The sequence below is a fragment of the Panicum virgatum genome, chromosome 2N (genome assembly GCF_016808335.1).
Source record: "Panicum virgatum strain AP13 chromosome 2N, P.virgatum_v5, whole genome shotgun sequence".
NCBI classification, from domain to species: Eukaryota; Viridiplantae; Streptophyta; class Magnoliopsida; order Poales; family Poaceae; genus Panicum; species Panicum virgatum.
The window spans coordinates 40,643,432-40,659,917 of record NC_053146.1 but is presented as its reverse complement, the minus strand read 5'-3'; the positions used below and the strand labels follow the sequence as shown (position 1 = coordinate 40,659,917).

Below are 16,486 nucleotides of genomic sequence, written 5' to 3'. Positions count from 1 at the left end.
TTTTTTTTTTTTGGAAAAGGGTTGATGGTGGTAAAATTGGACGCTTGTAGTTTTTAGGTAGGCCAGGATACAGAATCCTGGTTGAAAGAAGCCCAACCCAGCCACGCTTGCTCGGCCCAGCCGCCTCTGCATTCCACTCTCCGTTCTCCCTTCGCTTTCCCTAAGGAACGGCGCAGCAGCAAGGCAGCCATGGCGACGGCGGCGGCGCAGGCGCTCCCGGCATCGATGGACGCGCGCGAGTGGGACGAGGCATCGTACCGCCGTGGCATCCTACGTGCTCGCGACTTCTCGTCGCGCACCCTCTTCCGCGCCGTCTTCTTCGACCACGGCGACGACTTGGACTCCGACGTCCTCCTCGCCGCCGCCTCCAGCGATGGCTCCCTCGCCTCCTTCTCCCTTTCATCCTGCATATCCGCCGCTTCCGCATCCTCCCAGGTGCCGCCTCCCCACCCCCCCCCCCCCACCCCACCACCACCCGCCGATTTTGGGGGAGACTGACGGCCGGAGATTGAGTTTTTTCTTGTTGGTTCGCAGGCGGAGGCCGCCGTCACGCTGGTTGATCCCGTCTGCATTGTGCAGGCGCACAGCGGCCCTGCCTACGATGTCAGGTTCTATCCCGATCCGCAGCAACCGCTGCTCTTCAGGTGACTGAGTGACTGACTGTTGTGGCAATATTCTTCATCTGGATAGAGATGGTGAGGGTTAATTGCAACTAACATGGTTCATTGGTTGTTTGTTGCAGCTGTGGGGATGACGGACGCATCCGTGGCTGGAGATGGCACGAGATGCAGAGCTGCCTTGCCCCGCTGTCTCTGCAAGGTACTGCATTGGAGCTTCAATTCTTGTTAATATGCTTTACTAGACCTATAGGGCACTGAGATGTGACTAGAACACAGGCTCACAAAGAAAAAAGAATCACACATTTTTGGTAAAGGTGTTGGATTTATGCATAATCTCACCTTATCTAGTAGAATTGTGCCAGTTGAATAAAATCCACAACCTTGCTAGTGGAGAACATGATTGTGGTGCAAATGCTCGATAGTTGCTACTCAATTCATCTATGAATATGCATCCAGATATTTTATAGCTTTATGTGAGTGTTGCCCCTTGAACCAATGCACAAGCTGGTATCCTTTCAATGCATAATCAATACAGAGTGAAACAAATCATCTGCTCTCTTTTCTATCTCTTTTTTAAAAAAAAAAACAAAGTATCTGTGTACACTCTTTTACCAATTTTTCTGTACATTTTACCCAGGAGATCATCTAGAACCAGTACTTGACTTGGTCAACCCTCAGCATGAGTAAGATTCTATAATGGGATTTGCAAATCATAGACCTTTCAGTGTACAACCTTTTTCACAGACAGCTGCACGATTTGTCCCATCTACTGTAGTTTCATTGTTGTTGCTGGTAATTTTGTAGGGGTCCTTGGGGTGCTCGCTCTCCAATACCTGAAAACAATGCCATTGCAATTAATAAACAGGTTAATAACTGAAGCTTTTTCATATTTTCCATCATTTCGGGGAAGCATGACATTACCTAATGTTTGTTTGTCATGCATATTGATTGATTCAATATGTCTTGTCTACTGTTATCATCGTTCTTCCAAACAGGATGCATCCATTTTTGCAGCAGCGGGTGATGCGTGTGCTTACTGCTGGGATGTGGTATGTATTTTCTTAAGGTAAATACTACATATAGGATTCACTTAGAAAGAACTGCTATTCTGCTTTAGAGTCAGCATTGCAAGCATTCGATAATATCAATGTTCTGTGCTTGAGAAGGTATCTGACACTTTTGTCTTGGCTGCTTCTCTCAGGAGACTGGTAAATGTAAAATGACATTCAAGGGGCATACTGACTATTTGCACAGTGTTGCAATTCGCGAGTCAAACCGCCAGGTTATTTAATTGTGCCATCTTTCCATCATTTCATGTTGATCTTGCCTAAATTTTTGTACCTTATGTCACTCAGTGCTTCATTTTTCTTTCAGGTGGTATCAGGATCAGAGGATGGAACAGCCCGTATATGGGGTGAACGATGATTTCAAATTAGTGATTTTTTTTCTTATCTCGTGCTTCACATCTAGCTTGATGAATTTCTTCCTAACTCTATGACAGACTTTTTACAATTTAGGTGGCAGCGAGAAATAGAAGAATCATTTTTATTTGATGAATGAAGCACATGTACCTATTTATCCCATAATAAGAGAGAGAGAGAGAGAGAGAAGGGGGGGGCATAACAAGCTCTAACAGTCTCTGTTCCTACTGATTATTCATTTTTTCTTCTTATTTTCCTGCATTATTGTTGGTCATAGCACATAGGAATATAGGATGCTCATTTACCCATATTACAGTGAGATTTGAAGTTTTAAACTCTTTTTGCCATTTAAAGGCTGCCTGTTCATGCTCTTTTTGGACATCGCAGATTGCAGAAGTGGGAAGTGTACTCAGGTTGTACATCCAGTAAAGAAGATAGCATTTGAAAACTCATGGGTCAGTTGTGTTGCCATTGATGCAAGTGAAAGTTGGCTGGTATAACCGACCTTTAAAATCCTTAAACTGCATTAAACTTGTATACATGAAGTATCTTGTTACTTATATCTAGGTTTGCTTAGCATTATATTCTGTTTATCTTACATGTTCTTTATTCTTGTTTGTATGGTCGTAAGGCTTGTGGCACATCTAGTGGTATATCAGTTTGGAGTCTTCTCTCAAATGAGTGCATCTTTAATTTGGATTGCCATGCCCCTGTTCAAGACTTACTGTTTGATAAGAACCAAGTGAGTGCTTGTCCCTCCATCTCCATCTACTTCTTGTTTAAACTAGTGTCCATAAACTAGCAAACTGATCACTATTTGACAGCAAAACATGTTTAGACAGATCTTTCATCATTCGTGTTGGTTGTGGCAATTTTACTGATCCGCCTATTTAACTACTTAAGTTATTTTCATGATCTCATTTGATTAAGGTTATGATACTTGCGCCAGTGCATGATATGATATTGTTCTAGTGCCCTTTTCCAAGCTTTCCTCAGTTGTTTGAACGGTTCATGCAATTAGGTATTGATAGTGCATGTTCTTTGGGAAAAAAATACATTTGTGCAGAAAGAAAATACAAACAAAAGGGGGAAATTGATCATGATACACTTTAGCCTGCAGCCTGCCAATTTTTCAAGCTTTGCAATTTTTCTGGATTAGAACAATTGAAAGAAAAGCTAACGATCATGATAGGATTTAACTTGTAACTCAATAGGTTAACAGCCCTTATTCTTCTAAAGAATACCAAGGTTTCCATATGTTATCTGTTATTGAGATTTATCGAGGGTGCATAGCATCTATTATTACTCGAACTCTCCTTGATCCAGAAAGCATTCTAACTATGCTTTTTCCTTTTCATTTCTTTTGCATCCTTTCAGATTTTGGCAGTTGGTGCTGAACCTGTGCTCTCCCGTTTCACAATAAATGGGACCGTTCTTTCGCAGATAAAATGTGCTCCTCAGTCGGCATTCTCCATCTCCATCCATTCATCTGGGGTATGTACCTATCTTCCTGCTGATCCTCATTTGAACTTCTCGGTAGTGTTTTCTCATGCACAATCTGTTCATGATCACAACCCTTGCCGTTCAGATGGCAGCTGTTGCTGGATACGGAGGCCTGGTGGATGTGATCTCGGAACTTGGGAGCCATCTGTGCACATTCGGTAGCAGGGGCCTTGACAAGTAAATTATCCGTGAGCAAAGACACTCTTGGAACGTTGTGAGAATGTTATTTCCACTGACATTGAGCTTTGCTGTGCAATGTGATGGCTGTATTTTTTGCGCTGCTCTTTAGCTTGTTTCGTTCAATGTTGTCTGACCAAGATGGTTCCTAACAGTAAATAGATGCTAGTAGCTCATGGAAATATGGAAAAGATCTGTTTCTTATTCTCACTGGTCTAGAAACGGGTGAACGCTTTATTAGCGCACTGCTTGTTCATCACCCTACGTCGCTATGTTTTTAATTGGTGCCCCTGGCATTCCCTCTGTTTCTCATGTATTCCGGTACCCAACCAAGAACTGGCAACATTCATGCAGATAAACATCTTACCCGCTACCACGACCCAGTTTTGAATCTTCTGCGGCTTGAGTTTGTGTGCCAGTTTCCATATAAAAACAAACCTTGTACCTAGAGAAAGGAAACACAAAAAACGAATGCACAAAATGATGAATAGCTGCCGAATGCATGGAATTATGACTAGCCACTGTATTCCATATTCTCCAGGTGAAAAGCAGACACGTGCAAATACGTTTAACACATTACAGCAAGCTTATTTAATACAATAATTCCTGCTAGATTAAGCAGATAAAAGCTGCATATTTACAGTACTAGACTACCACTGCATACATTGTTGAAGTCGACTGATTTCATCTTCCACCAGACCACCACTGACCCCTGTGTACAGCACGCAGAGTCGCAGATGAACACCCCATCCCTGCTACCAACCTAGTACCCAGTTTTCTGGCAATATGTACACCAAATCCCTTCTATATATACAGGAACCAACATAAGGTATCAAGCTATCATCCCTGTGGCTTAACTGAACCAACAGGATAGCATGAATGCATTCTAAGAATAACTTCACCCTCTTGCTTCCTTCACAGCTTGGGCAGCAGCCATCCAAGAGTCCAGCCAAGAAGCAATCCGGCACCAACAATCCCAACACCAACCGCAAATGCAACAGTGTTGCCGAGACCACCTCTCCTGTTTGGCCTCCTGCCTCTCTTCCTTGTCCCATCTTTGTGCTCTTGACCTGGTGCCACCTTTTCCTTCACCATCATCCAGGGAAGTTCTGGGAACATGGCTGCTATCTGGTGATCTTTAAACCTGAGCTGGAGGCAAATGTTCTCAAGCTGCAGCATTTTAAGCCACTGCTTGCACGCAAAGAGGTGTGAGGCCTGACGAATCAACAGCTTAATGACGTGTTCTTTCTCATCATAGGCTTTCTTGGCAGCAATCTCAGCTTCCCTAGCACGTGTTTGTGAATGACGAAGAGCATCTAGCAACTTTGCCCTCTCAGAGGCATTCTGGTATGTTGGCTTGCTGTCTGGAGTATTGTTAGTGGAACTATAAGAATCCTGTGCACCCCTGCATTCAAATATGATGACATTACAACATGGAAGGGGCCACAACAAGGGGCTTTGGACAAAATGCAAGGGTTTTCCAGTGCTGGAGAACACATGGTATCCTAGATGCGACCTTAAGTGTTAACAATAAGAACTAAATCAAATTTGTATTTACAATAAGAAACCAGAGGATTAGGAGGAAGTTATATTCTTCATATTTAGCCGCACTAGATATTCTATGTCAAACACAATATATCGAAATGATGATCGATATGAATTTCTCTTTTAGTGAGGAAAACAACATAAAACAAAAAAAAAGATCCATGCAAATTCACAAAACTGGATTTTTGGTGATTATTGTGAAACAAGATGAGTGAAGAACACTTACCCAGTTACATTAGTTCTCCGTTGCTGTCCCCAACCTCCCCCATCAGATGAATTTGTCTCGATGGTGGTGCTTGAAACACTGTAGCTGCATGCCATAGTGTCACATACACGATTTAGCTCTTTACCAGAAGGCAATGGCAGCTCGTAATCAACCTTGTTTCCAGGGCTGTTCGGTTCAGCTCTATGAAGCATTACTGTATTAGCCGGTCTTGGCAGATCATTGTTCACAATGTTCTCCATTGCTCTTTCGGCGACAAGGGACGCCAAACCATCAACATCAGCAACTTGCCACCATGGCTGGGACTTCTTGTTATCTTCCCAAGGTGCATTCATCCCGCAATATTCCTTTTGCGGCTTCTTCGAAAACAGAGGATCAAAAGCTTTGAACTCCGCAAACTCTGTATCCTCATAAATACAATTTTTTGTGTTTCCTTTGCACTTGAGACTTGTCGGAGCATACCCAGCAAGAGTCTTCAGCTCTTCCAAACCTGTTTCAGATGATTGCTTCATAAAAGTCGTTGAAACGATCCACGGAGGCTCAAAAGGATCAGCACCCTTCTTGGCTCCAACATCCTCAGGTCTAGACAATGGCACTGAACCTTCCATTTTCTTCTCTCCAGCCTCCCCATTGATATAGTTGAGGTGCTCCCTAGCAAGAGCCATCTGGCACCCGAAGTTGGGCTGCAACTGGAGCCACCACTGGGTGTCTGTCGGCAAGTTGGAGCTCATCAGGTTCCAGTTTACGGGCATAAAGTTAGGGATATGGGGATCTTGTGGGTTCGTAGGGTTGCTCGTATCATGCTGTTGCACAGACTGCGGACAGCAGGCCAGCTTCGGGGCTCTCTTTGCATCCTCCTGAACCAAGCAGCGATTCGCAGCGCGTTGCCAGGCAGCTCTTGCTTCAGCGGCCGCCATCTTTCTCACATGCTAACAACCTGTCAATCACAAAGTTAGTCAAGGATCATTTCAGTATGCAATTGTTCCAGAAAAGAAAAGCTAGAATTGCTCTAAACTGGAGGTGACAGAAGATGCACTACCCATAAATGTTCAAGTTATCATTGGGTAGACGTAGCATCACTCTGTCCATCAAATAATTGGTTAGCATCGTAGGAGTGTTGTAGATGCTACCAGGAGGCAGATAATCTCAATCAATAAGGCCGTGTTTAGTTCTTTTTGCAAAAAAAATTTGCAAAAAATTCTTATCAATTTGAAGTACTAAATGAAGTCTATTTACAAAACTTTTTGCACAGATGGATTGTAAATCGCGAGACGAATCTAATGATGCTAATCACTGTAGCATCACTGTTGCAAATCATGGATTAAGTAGGATCATTAGATTCGTCTCGCGATTTACAGGCCATCCATGCAAAAAGTTTTTTAAATAGACTTCATTTAGTACTTTAAATTAACAAAAAAATTTCACAAAATTTTGCGTTTACGGGTTGGGAACTAAACAGGGAGGACAGGTGTCCCTATAAAAAACTAAAGGCGGCTTGTTTCCAATAGACGCACGCAACGTTTAAGTACACGGTTTGTTCGCACTCCAGAACCAATCAATCAATTGGCCAATTTTGGTGTCGAACCTTCCAGAGGGAGGAGATTGAAAAAAAGAGAGCAGAGATTGCGCAATCCGAATTGATGCATAAACCACAGCAGTCGGATCTGACTGCGAGTGCCGAGTTCTCTGAGTTCACAATATAGATAGATGAACCGAAACCAACATGCGTGGCCGCAGACAAGATCATCATCGTCAAACAGGCCAAGGATGGTGAACCAAGGTGTTCCTCCGTGCCCAAGATCACACGCAAAAGAAAGAAAGAACGAACGAAAAAAAGAACAGAGCTACTAGGGAGAGAGAGAGAGAGAGAGAGAGAGAGAGAGAGAGAGAGAGAGGAAGAAATCAGGGGAAGGGAAGTGGCCTGACCTGGAAGCCCGGACCAGCGAGACGGCAGCACGCGGGAGGCTCTTGGGCGCAGGAAGCTGGCACCGCGCAGCCGCGCGACGGTGGTTAAAGCCGGTGGATCATGGGCTCTGACTGAATCTAGACCCGTATCCCAGCGCGAGGGAGGAGGGAGAAGGCGACGAGCGGGACGGGAAAGGGGGAGGGAGTAAAAGAAGGGATCTTGACCCGCCCGTCCCCTCCTCGCTTCCTTCCCCTTGCTGTTCTGCTCTTCCGGATAACGACGTGGAGGAAGCCCAAGGCGGCAGCTGAAGAAACCGCCGAGTAAAATGATATTTTTCTCGGCCCCGATCAATCCTTTTCGTCGGATGGATTATTAGTACACTAGTAAATGGCTAAATGCTATTCTTCGGCCGCCGTCCCCGCACTTGCTGCCCACCCTCCATGAAAGCGCCACTCTACCATTTTTTTTCTCTCTGACAATTTTTCATCTCCAGTATCATTGCCCTAGGGTTTACTAATCCAGGAAATGGTGCCACGGATTTTTTTTTTCACTAGTCCAAGAGAGAGGGGCAAAAAAAAAAAGTTCGGAGAATCCGTGCCGTCTCGTGGGAGCATGATGAGAGAGCGAGCGTCCCTTTCATGGATCTGGGGAGAGCCTATCCTATCCGTTCGGTGCTGCCGGAACTGCTGCGCCGCGATCTGCTGACACACTGACGGTGAGGTGAGGGAGGGAGCGTGCCTGCGTGGGGGCACGGCGGTGGGGGCAGGTCACAGGTGTCCCGGCGGTGGAGCCGCCACGGCGCCACCTCGCTCTCCTCTCCTCTTCGCCCGCTGCTGAATGCTGATTCAGATAGGGAGAGCGAGAGTGATGGGGTGCCAGACAAGCTGTATTTTTTTAGCTTTTAGAAAAACAGTATTTTTTTTGTTTTTGGTTGCAAAGAGATGACTAGTTTTTTTTAGTAGGACACGCTCCTATCCTAGGCAGGACAGGAGCCGTGTGAACTGTTATCATGGCTACGTACTACGTACGTTACTAGCGGCGACTTAAAAACGATCATACGCTCCAGAGTGGATACCAATTACCGAAGGACCAAAACCGTTTTTTTATGTTGCGAAACCTTCTCGTACCAGCAGGAACAAACATTTTTTTCTCCTTTTAAAAAATGGAAAAAATTGCATTGCTGGCTCGTCACAAGCGCGGAATGAATCTGCTTCGCACCCAAGCAACCACCTGTCCCCCACTCGTGCCGTGCAAAGGCAAAGCCTTCAAAAGCGACCACTCATTTACCAAAGGAAAAACAGGCGGAAAGAAAGAAAGAAAAAAATAGGGGAAAAAAACTAAAAAAGAAACCGGTAGTCTGGTACGGTGCAGGCTTGAGGCTTGAGCACGCACGCAAAGCAAGGCCATGTTTGGATGTGTAGTGAAAATGTTTTGATGAGAGAGAAACGATGTTTTGACCACTAATTAGGAGTATTAAATACAGTTTAATTACAAAATTACCTCCACAACTATGGTACTGTAGCAGTTGCTCTAGCTAATGAGGCCTTTGACCGCACGATTGGAGGATGATTGAGCGTGGTTACTGTAGCATCACTGTAGCCAATCATGATGGAACTTGGCTCATTAGATTCGTCTCGAAAAGTTACACCTATTCTTAAAAAGGTTTTGCAAATAGACTTCATTTAATAATGCATGCGGGCATTCGTCTTTTAGTGCAAAATTTTTTATGGATTCATCCAAACACGGCACAAGATCCCCCTCCCCCCTCTGTATCAGCCCATCACTTCGCCCGCCAAACCCGCCCATCCCTCCACGAAACCGCTCAACCGCTCTAGATTGGATTCAGAACCCTAGCCTGGCCTGGATCAGGAGCGGAGACCCACCGAGGTCCCGTTTGGTTGCGAAATGAAATCTATTTATAAAATTTTTTATGTGATGAATCTAATAATGATAATTAATCGAAAATTGGCTATAGTAATACTATAGCAACCATCCTCTAATTATGCGGTCAGGGTCTTATTAAATTCTTCTCACGAAGCAGCGCAGAATTGTAAAATTAATTTTATAAATTATATCTACTTAATACTTAACAAGGCAAGATGCCATGCCCCTTCACGACCCTGTGGGTTCCGGAGGCGAAGAGAAACCGCAGGAACTGCTGGGTACTGGCACTCCCCTCGCGTGGATATTTTACCCTGCGCAGCCCACTTTTGTCAAACCAAGCAACCAGGTTCAGAACCTGGAGCGGATACGTCTGTTTCCGAGACTTCCCGCACGCCAGCGAGCGGACGACGCGGACAGAGGGGGATATCCTTGTCGCGCGCGAGCAACATGCTTCCGCTGGCTGCTTGGCGCTCAGCAGTAGAATTTCAGGCCAGCTGGGGAGGCTTCACCTAACAACAGTTGCCGGTCCACAGCAGGGAGCACGGACCAGTCCCTTTCACCGTCACGTGATGAAAAAGGAAGGCCAGGAGACCCTAAACGTCGAACGAGCAACGACCGGGGGAGCATTATTCCTATTCTCCCGTGGATGATAGATACGCCTGCAAAGTTGCATGCAACGGAGCATGGATCGTGCTTTGGTTCATGCCCTGAGGTTGATAGATATATATACATGACAATGCGAGACTGTGATCCACCTATTACTGTAAACCGTAAGACAGGACTTGGTAAATCAACACAAATTTTGGGGTAAGCTGCACGGATGCCATGAACCAAACACCACAGGCTATTGCTACCTCGTTCAGTTATTACTGACTCTAGCATACCATCGACAAATCGATGAGGCAATTCGAATTTCAAACTGTAGATGGGAAATTTAAATCATGCTTAGCTCGCTGGAAACTATATGTTGCGAACAGCCCAGGCCCCAGGCTACGCTATGACTGCTAACCGTATATACATATATTCAGTGTTGTAACTATATAGGCCTATATAGCCCCTCTTTCTTGTATATCCTGTAAACCCCGAGTCTACGGAGTGAGCTGCTATTTCTCAGCTCCTTATGCTTAGAAGCCAAGGTCGAACGAAGGGCAGTCATCTACTAGCTCCTGAATCTTGGGATCTTTACATGTCAGGGTGTATGAAGATGCAGGGGCGGGGCCATCGCATTTCCCATCCGCTATATTGTTCTGTGTGCTTAGCTGCAAATGCACAGATACACAAGTCAAATGACTAGCATAGTACCCGATAAGAATTTCCTGCAATAATCACTAAATGAACATCCTCGTGTCAGTCTGTGAGGTCAATTTTTTAAATTTTAGACTTTGGTATCTGTAAAACTATGTACACCGGCAAAAGTAAAACAATACCATAAGATTTGTCTTGGAAAATACTTTCACAATCACAAGCCAAACCTAGTATAAAACAATTGTGAACACGTTGCATTGAAAGAATGAAATGTTAAAATTGGCCTATATCTAATGGCACAGCATGACAATACACACCAATACTGCCGTACCCTGATCTCACGAGAAACAAACAACATCTGTGGGCAGGCCCTATAAAGCCTAACAATATCAGATGCGCATATGATACTACTTCCAAAGGTTATACTTGCTCCAAAGTGGGGGAAAATGCATACCTGGTTTGCTGATTGACTCTTGTCTTCTTGTAAGCCTGGGTCGGTACCAATATCTGTCAAATATGACCAACATAAGCAACATTTATCGTTTCAACAGTGACATGAGAACTTTGCAAACTGCAATTGTACACGTTGGATACAAAGCAGTACAGAAACTTACTACAGCAGCTTTCTGTGCCACTAGAACTTCCAGTGTGCTGACTGCTTGAGTCTAGTTTCTGTTCATCTGCATTGGACATATCAGATGCTGGGATATTGAACATGGCCAAATCCTGACGCTCAAAAGCTGCTGGTTTCCTAAAAAGCATAATTAAAGACTCATCAGTTATTCTATATTTCTATGTCATGTTGGAGCTTAAAGTCCAAAAAGACAACATTCAAGGATACATATATTAAACCCGCAAAAAAATCTTACATGAAGGTCTGACGATCATAAGTTGGATCACTGTTCCCTGATGATTTGCCCCACTGATGAGCCCTTACTGAGTTCAGTCGCGGCAGAGTTTGTAAGTTCAAGCATGATTGTATTGATGTACGAAGCTGGGTAGCAAAGCGAGATAGTCCAGAGTTCCCACTACCATCAAAATTTCTGTTTGAATCATTGACCACTGAGTTCCTTCTACAACTTGCATCCAAAGCTATCCTTGCCTCAGAAGATGCTAAAGAATAATGTGTTTGTCCAGATTGAGAGCTTTGGGAAATTCTTGCTTCTGATGGGAGCTTCATGATGGACAGTATTTGGGATGCTACAGACAAAGATGGCATGTGGTTAGTATTGTAGAGAGGTAGAGAGAGATGGGAAACACCGCACACCCTAATCAGGGGGGTGACCTTTCATTATATAGGCCGGATGGCTTGGAGTACAAGTTGTACATGCCCAATATGGGCCTACACGCCCAATATGGGCCAAGTGTATACATACACAATATACAAGCCTATACATGCCTAATACCCACCCGCAGTCAAAGCGTCAGGAGAGCGAACGCAAAGACTGGACGTGAAATCCTGAAACAGCTGAACAGGTAACCCCTTCGTCATGATATCAGCAAACTGATATTGTGACGGCACATGAAGAACACGGACTTCGCCTAAGGCCACCTTCTTGCGGACGAAGTAAATGTCGATCTCAATGTGCTTGGTACGGCGGTGATAGACCGGGTTGGCTGTCATGTAGACAGCGCTGACGTTGTCGCAGTAGACGACAGTGGCGACCCGCAGAGGAACATGCAGTTCCTGTAGAAGCTGACGAAGCCAACAACACTCAGCAACAACGTGAGCAACAGCCCGATACTCGGCCTCCGCACTGGACTGGGAAACCGTGGTATACCGCTTGGACGGCCAGGACACCAGGTTGTCTCCGAGGAAGACACAGAAACCTGATGTGGAGCGGCGGGAGTCTGGACAACCAGCCCAGTCTGCGTCGGAGTAGGCGACCAGCTTGTCGACGAGCCCAGTGCCGATGTGGAGGCCGGCCGACAGAGAGCCCTTCACGTAGCAAAGGATGTGCTTGATCAGCGCGAGGTGAGGCTCCCGAGGGTCGTGCATGAACAAGCAGACCTGCTGAACCGCGTAAGCCAAGTCTGGGCAGGTCAGGGTGAGGCCGATACTCGGTAGGATCGGCAACAGGAGTCCCCTCCGAAGCGGACAGCTTGGCACGAGCGTCAACAGGTGTCGACGTCGAGTGACACTCGGCCATGCCAGCACGCTGTAGAAGATCTAGTGCGTACAGGCGCTGGGAGAGGAACAACCCCTCGGACGAACGCGTGACGGAGATGCCGAGGAAGTGATGAAGATCGCCCAAATCTGTCATGGCAAACTCGGAGTGTAGTCGCTCCGTGATACGGCGAAGAAGTGCTGGAGTCGACGCTGTTAGGACGATGTCGTCGACGTACAGGAGCAGATACGCCGTGGCGCCCCCCTCTTGTAGGACAAAGAGGGAGGTGTCGGAGGACGAAGCGGAGAAGCCGAGCTGACGGAGGTAAGTGGCGAACCGTTGGTACCAAGCCCGTGGAGCCTGCTTGAGGCCGTACAAGGAGTGCTGCAGGAGACAGACATAGTCAGGGTGAGCAGGGTCGACGAAGCCGGGCGGTTGCTGACACTAGACGGTCTCCTCCAGGTGACCGTGAAGAAATGCATTCTTCACGTCAAGCTGATGAATGGGCTAGCTGCGGGAGGCGGCGATGCTGAGGACGACACGAATGATGGCCGGTTTGACAACCGGACTGAACGTCTCGTCGTAGTCGATGCCGTGGCGCTGAGTGAAGCCGCGGACCACCCAGCGGGCCTTGTGACGGGCAAGGGTGCCGTCGGAGTGGAATTTATGCTTATAAATCCACTTGCCCGTCACAACGTTGGCACCTGGAGGCCGGGGTACAAGGAGCCATGTGTCGTTGTCGATCAGGGCCTGGTACTCGTCTGCCATGGCCGCCCGCCACTGTGTGTCAGCAAGGGCGCTCCTATAATTCCCCGGGATCGGGGAGATCGTCGAAGTAACCACGACGTGAGCCGAAGGAGCAGGGAAGCCGAAGCGATCGACCGGCTTCAGTGAGCCGGTCTGGGACCGCGTCACAGGCCGGCTAGGAGCTGGCGGTGGCACTGGAGGAGGCGGTGCCGCGGCGACGGGAGGAAGAAGCAGCCCAGGAGGGTCCACGCGGGCCCTCCTGCTGTAGACGCGACCGAAAGCGGCAGGTGGTCGTGTCGGAAGAGAGGCGGCCTTAGGTCGTACCGCGGCAGGCACAACCACAGTGGGGGCAGCCGTGGAAGGTGAAGACGCCGGATGTATAGGCTTGTATATTGTGTATGTATACACTTGGCCCATATTGGGCGTGTAGGCCCATATTGGGCATGTACAACTTGTACTCCAAGCCATCCGGCCTAATAAGTATAAAATACATGAGTCTAAAGTCTAAACAGGTAAGAGTAGTTACACATCTCATCCAAGTTGGTTCTGAAATCCACTACAATCAGCAACAGACAACTTCTAGTTCTAGGGAGAAATGAGTATTGTAATTCTTACGTGATTAGTACAGCAGCATACCAAAGAAACAGCCAATTATTAAATACAATAAAGACTGTTCTACTATACATGTTTATATGACGTGTTCAGTTTTGATCTTAATTACCATTCCTGTAAACATAATGAGCATCATGAAGGCATAACAGCAGGGTTTCCAATTTTAATGAAAATCTTTACTGTGCAAAACATCACTAGATTAACTATTTACTCATGCACCTAAGGAATAAATTAACTATTTACCTACCCAGTTGATTGAACTTTAATTAGTTGTAACTAAATCAGGGATTCTCAGTAATACCGAACAGCCATTTTTCCATATCAGGTAATACGAAGATACCATAGAACCATATTTGTCCATAAGGAAGTGAACATCTTGAAACCCAAACTACTAATAGAAACATATATAGAAGACTAATTTGAACTCTGCAGTTCATACCATGGAGCTATAGAAGCAATCTTAGCACATCTAAATATTAGACTTAATAACAATTTCAATAGTTCAAAATTAACTTTGGAATTATACATGAACATTACTGAAAGTCTTTAGTAGAAAACATGTCTTGTATTCTCTAAACTGTAGATACATGGAGACAACCAACTAATTTTACTAAGCAGTGCCATTACAAACATTGTGTAACAAAAAATTATTGTCAGGTCATGTTGAAGGTTCTTATTAGCAGCACCTCTGCCAGCCTACTTGACCACACTGGCACTCTAGCATCAACCATAGGGTACAATAGGAAATCAGTCTACACGACACTTATCAAATCTGACTTGGTTTACATGATACTGTTAAAATAAATTGTTTGCAGGACAGACAAAAAAAAAAGTTTCCTGCAGACAAAATCCCACAGGCTGTCACAGAAACTCAGTGTCACATGGACAAATATCTCAGCTATTTATCTATTGTTCTTCCCAATTTTCTTACATGTGAGGAACTGTGCAGATTTTTAAGCTAGAAATAACTAAAAGTGTACAAACCAGTTCGCAAAGAATTATCCATGTCACCAAAAGTTGATTTGCCAACCTCTCTCCTGATAACACTATTGGAGCATCCTGATTTACCATCCTGAACATCTGCATATGGGGGAGACACATGGGTACACTGCATTAGAAATTTTAGAATATAGCATAACCAGGAAGTAGAACTAAGTGAATGTAAGCTTGTCCTATTAAATTCCACTACCATGAAATTGTAGTGGATCACCATTTCTGCTAGAAGTTGATTCCCCTAAGTCAGGCAAAAAGTTGGTAGCTGCAAGTCTGGATGAAGATTTATATAAAAAAAAGAATAAGGATATATGCCATTGCATTTTGCTGCATTTTAGCCTATATATGCCATTGCATTTTGCTGCATTTTAGCATGTGCCAGTGCACTCTGAAACTTGAAATCAAACTTCTTTTTGCATATGTAAGTGCCTGAACTGAAATTCTTCCACTGTTAGTCCACTGTTGCCTGCTGAATATTCAGAAAGAAATGTTCAACTTTGCCTTGTCTTACCTTTGGTCCACTGTTGCATGCTGAAGGTAGTGTCATATGTTCAGCAGGTTCAAGTGAAGCAGGTTTTCTGTATATTCAGTTGAAATTATTGTCAGGTAAACCATTAGGATCAGCCTGTTGTACCTGAAATGATATTACGATTTTTTTTTACATACTATCCACAGAACACTATCAGTGTTCCCTAAAAATGGACAGGACAAACCATGCTGCAGCAGGACCACTAGAAACTTTCAGCTTGCCTAAGCTTCTTGGTAATCATATGCTGCAGGGGCGCAAGAAGTCGTGTGAAAGCTTTGGTGTGTCCATGAAGAGCTTTAATTTGATAACATGCTGCAAAAACCCACTTTTGGACTGATAGGTGGCTGCTTGGTCAGAGCTTGGAGCAGTCCATCCCTCACCTATTTGTCTCAGTACTGTTTGGCTCAGTTGCAGTTCGACAAACGAAGAAAACAGTGTATGATGCCCTTACAAATGGAAGATGGATCTCTGATATACAAGTGGCTCTTACTCTAGACGTCCAGGTTGAGTATCTCACCTTGTTGGATCTTCTCTCCAATGTAGAGCTGCAGCTAGAATGCTAGATGCTGAAGATTCACACATTTGGTTGTTCTCCGCCATTGGGAAGTATTCAGTTAAATCTGCTTATGAAGCTCTATTTATTGGAGAGACAAGTTTAGAGCGTGTGAAAGAATTTGGAAGAGCTGGATGCTCGGCAAATGCAAATTTTTATGTGGACAATTGCTTACAAGAAATGCTGGACAGCTGATCAGGCCTTCCTACCCTGCAGTCTGCCCCCTTTGTGACCAAGAAGATGAAACAATTGACCATCTTTTAGTTTCTTGTGTTTTTGCCCAGCAAGTTAGGTCAGCACTCTGCAAAAAGTTGGCCTGCAGGTCCTAACTCCACAGCCAGATGATTTATCCTTTGATGATTGCTGGTCTGGAGCAGATGCGAGAGTTGAAGGGCTGGCCCGAAAAGGGTTAAACTCTCT

At 45.2% G+C, this 16,486-nt stretch overlaps 3 protein-coding genes across 4 annotated transcripts; 1 reads left to right on the top strand and 2 right to left on the bottom strand.

The window, feature by feature from the left end:
- The first annotated feature begins 101 nt into the window (after nt 1-101).
- LOC120660475 (THO complex subunit 6-like) lies at nt 102-3,985 on the top strand. Its single transcript, XM_039939020.1, has 12 exons — nt 102-435; nt 535-644; nt 743-819; nt 1,258-1,303; nt 1,425-1,485; nt 1,616-1,669; nt 1,822-1,902; nt 1,995-2,034; nt 2,429-2,535; nt 2,673-2,783; nt 3,419-3,535; nt 3,630-3,985. Exons 1-12 carry the CDS (start codon nt 190-192, stop codon nt 3,723-3,725), a joined length of 1,146 nt encoding a protein of 381 aa, XP_039794954.1. The 5' UTR covers nt 102-189; the 3' UTR covers nt 3,726-3,985.
- Nucleotides 3,986-4,220: 235 nt separating this feature from the next.
- Nucleotides 4,221-7,756, bottom strand: LOC120660473. Of its 2 annotated transcripts, XM_039939016.1 has the most exons (4): nt 7,416-7,693; nt 6,529-6,570; nt 5,493-6,426; nt 4,221-5,126 (listed from the first exon to the last, which is right to left on the bottom strand). In XM_039939016.1, the coding sequence occupies exons 3-4, from the start codon at nt 6,404-6,406 to the stop codon at nt 4,637-4,639; spliced, it is 1,404 nt and encodes a 467-aa protein (XP_039794950.1). In that variant the 5' UTR covers nt 6,407-6,426; nt 6,529-6,570; nt 7,416-7,693; the 3' UTR covers nt 4,221-4,636. The 2 variants fall into 2 exon arrangements, with proteins under 2 accessions (XP_039794950.1, XP_039794949.1); XM_039939015.1 differs by lacking the exon at nt 6,529-6,570 and having other exon boundaries at nt 7,416-7,756.
- Nucleotides 7,757-10,105: 2,349 nt separating this feature from the next.
- On the bottom strand, nt 10,106-16,113 carry LOC120662613. Its single transcript, XM_039941723.1, has 9 exons — nt 16,031-16,113; nt 15,597-15,618; nt 15,496-15,515; nt 15,181-15,257; nt 14,976-15,071; nt 11,394-11,724; nt 11,139-11,275; nt 10,979-11,031; nt 10,106-10,538 (listed from the first exon to the last, which is right to left on the bottom strand). Exons 1-9 carry the CDS (start codon nt 16,111-16,113, stop codon nt 10,404-10,406), a joined length of 954 nt encoding a protein of 317 aa, XP_039797657.1. The 3' UTR covers nt 10,106-10,403.
- Between the last annotated feature and the right edge of the window lie 373 nt (nt 16,114-16,486).

Bases quoted from the DNA above. Each gene is read 5' to 3' on its own strand.
- LOC120660475 (XM_039939020.1), top strand. From the start codon at position 190: ATGGCGACGGCGGCGGCGCAGGCGCTCCCGGCATCGATGGACGCGCGC. The intron at 1,903-1,994 runs GTTATTTAATTG...TTTTTCTTTCAG, and splicing joins TTCGCGAGTCAAACCGCCAG to GTGGTATCAGGATCAGAGGA. The intron at 3,536-3,629 runs GTATGTACCTAT...CTTGCCGTTCAG, and splicing joins TCTCCATCCATTCATCTGGG to ATGGCAGCTGTTGCTGGATA.
- LOC120660473 (XM_039939015.1), bottom strand. From the start codon at position 6,406: ATGGCGGCCGCTGAAGCAAGAGCTGCCTGGCAACGCGCTGCGAATCGC. The intron at 5,127-5,492 runs GTAAGTGTTCTT...ATTTGAATGCAG, and splicing joins CGGAGAACTAATGTAACTGG to GGGTGCACAGGATTCTTATA.
- LOC120662613 (XM_039941723.1), bottom strand. From the start codon at position 16,113: ATGGCGGAGAACAACCAAATGTGTGAATCTTCAGCATCTAGCATTCTA. The intron at 15,072-15,180 runs GTAGTGGAATTT...CCCCATATGCAG, and splicing joins TGATCCACTACAATTTCATG to ATGTTCAGGATGGTAAATCA. The intron at 11,032-11,138 runs GTAAGTTTCTGT...CATATTTGACAG, and splicing joins TGGCACAGAAAGCTGCTGTA to ATATTGGTACCGACCCAGGC.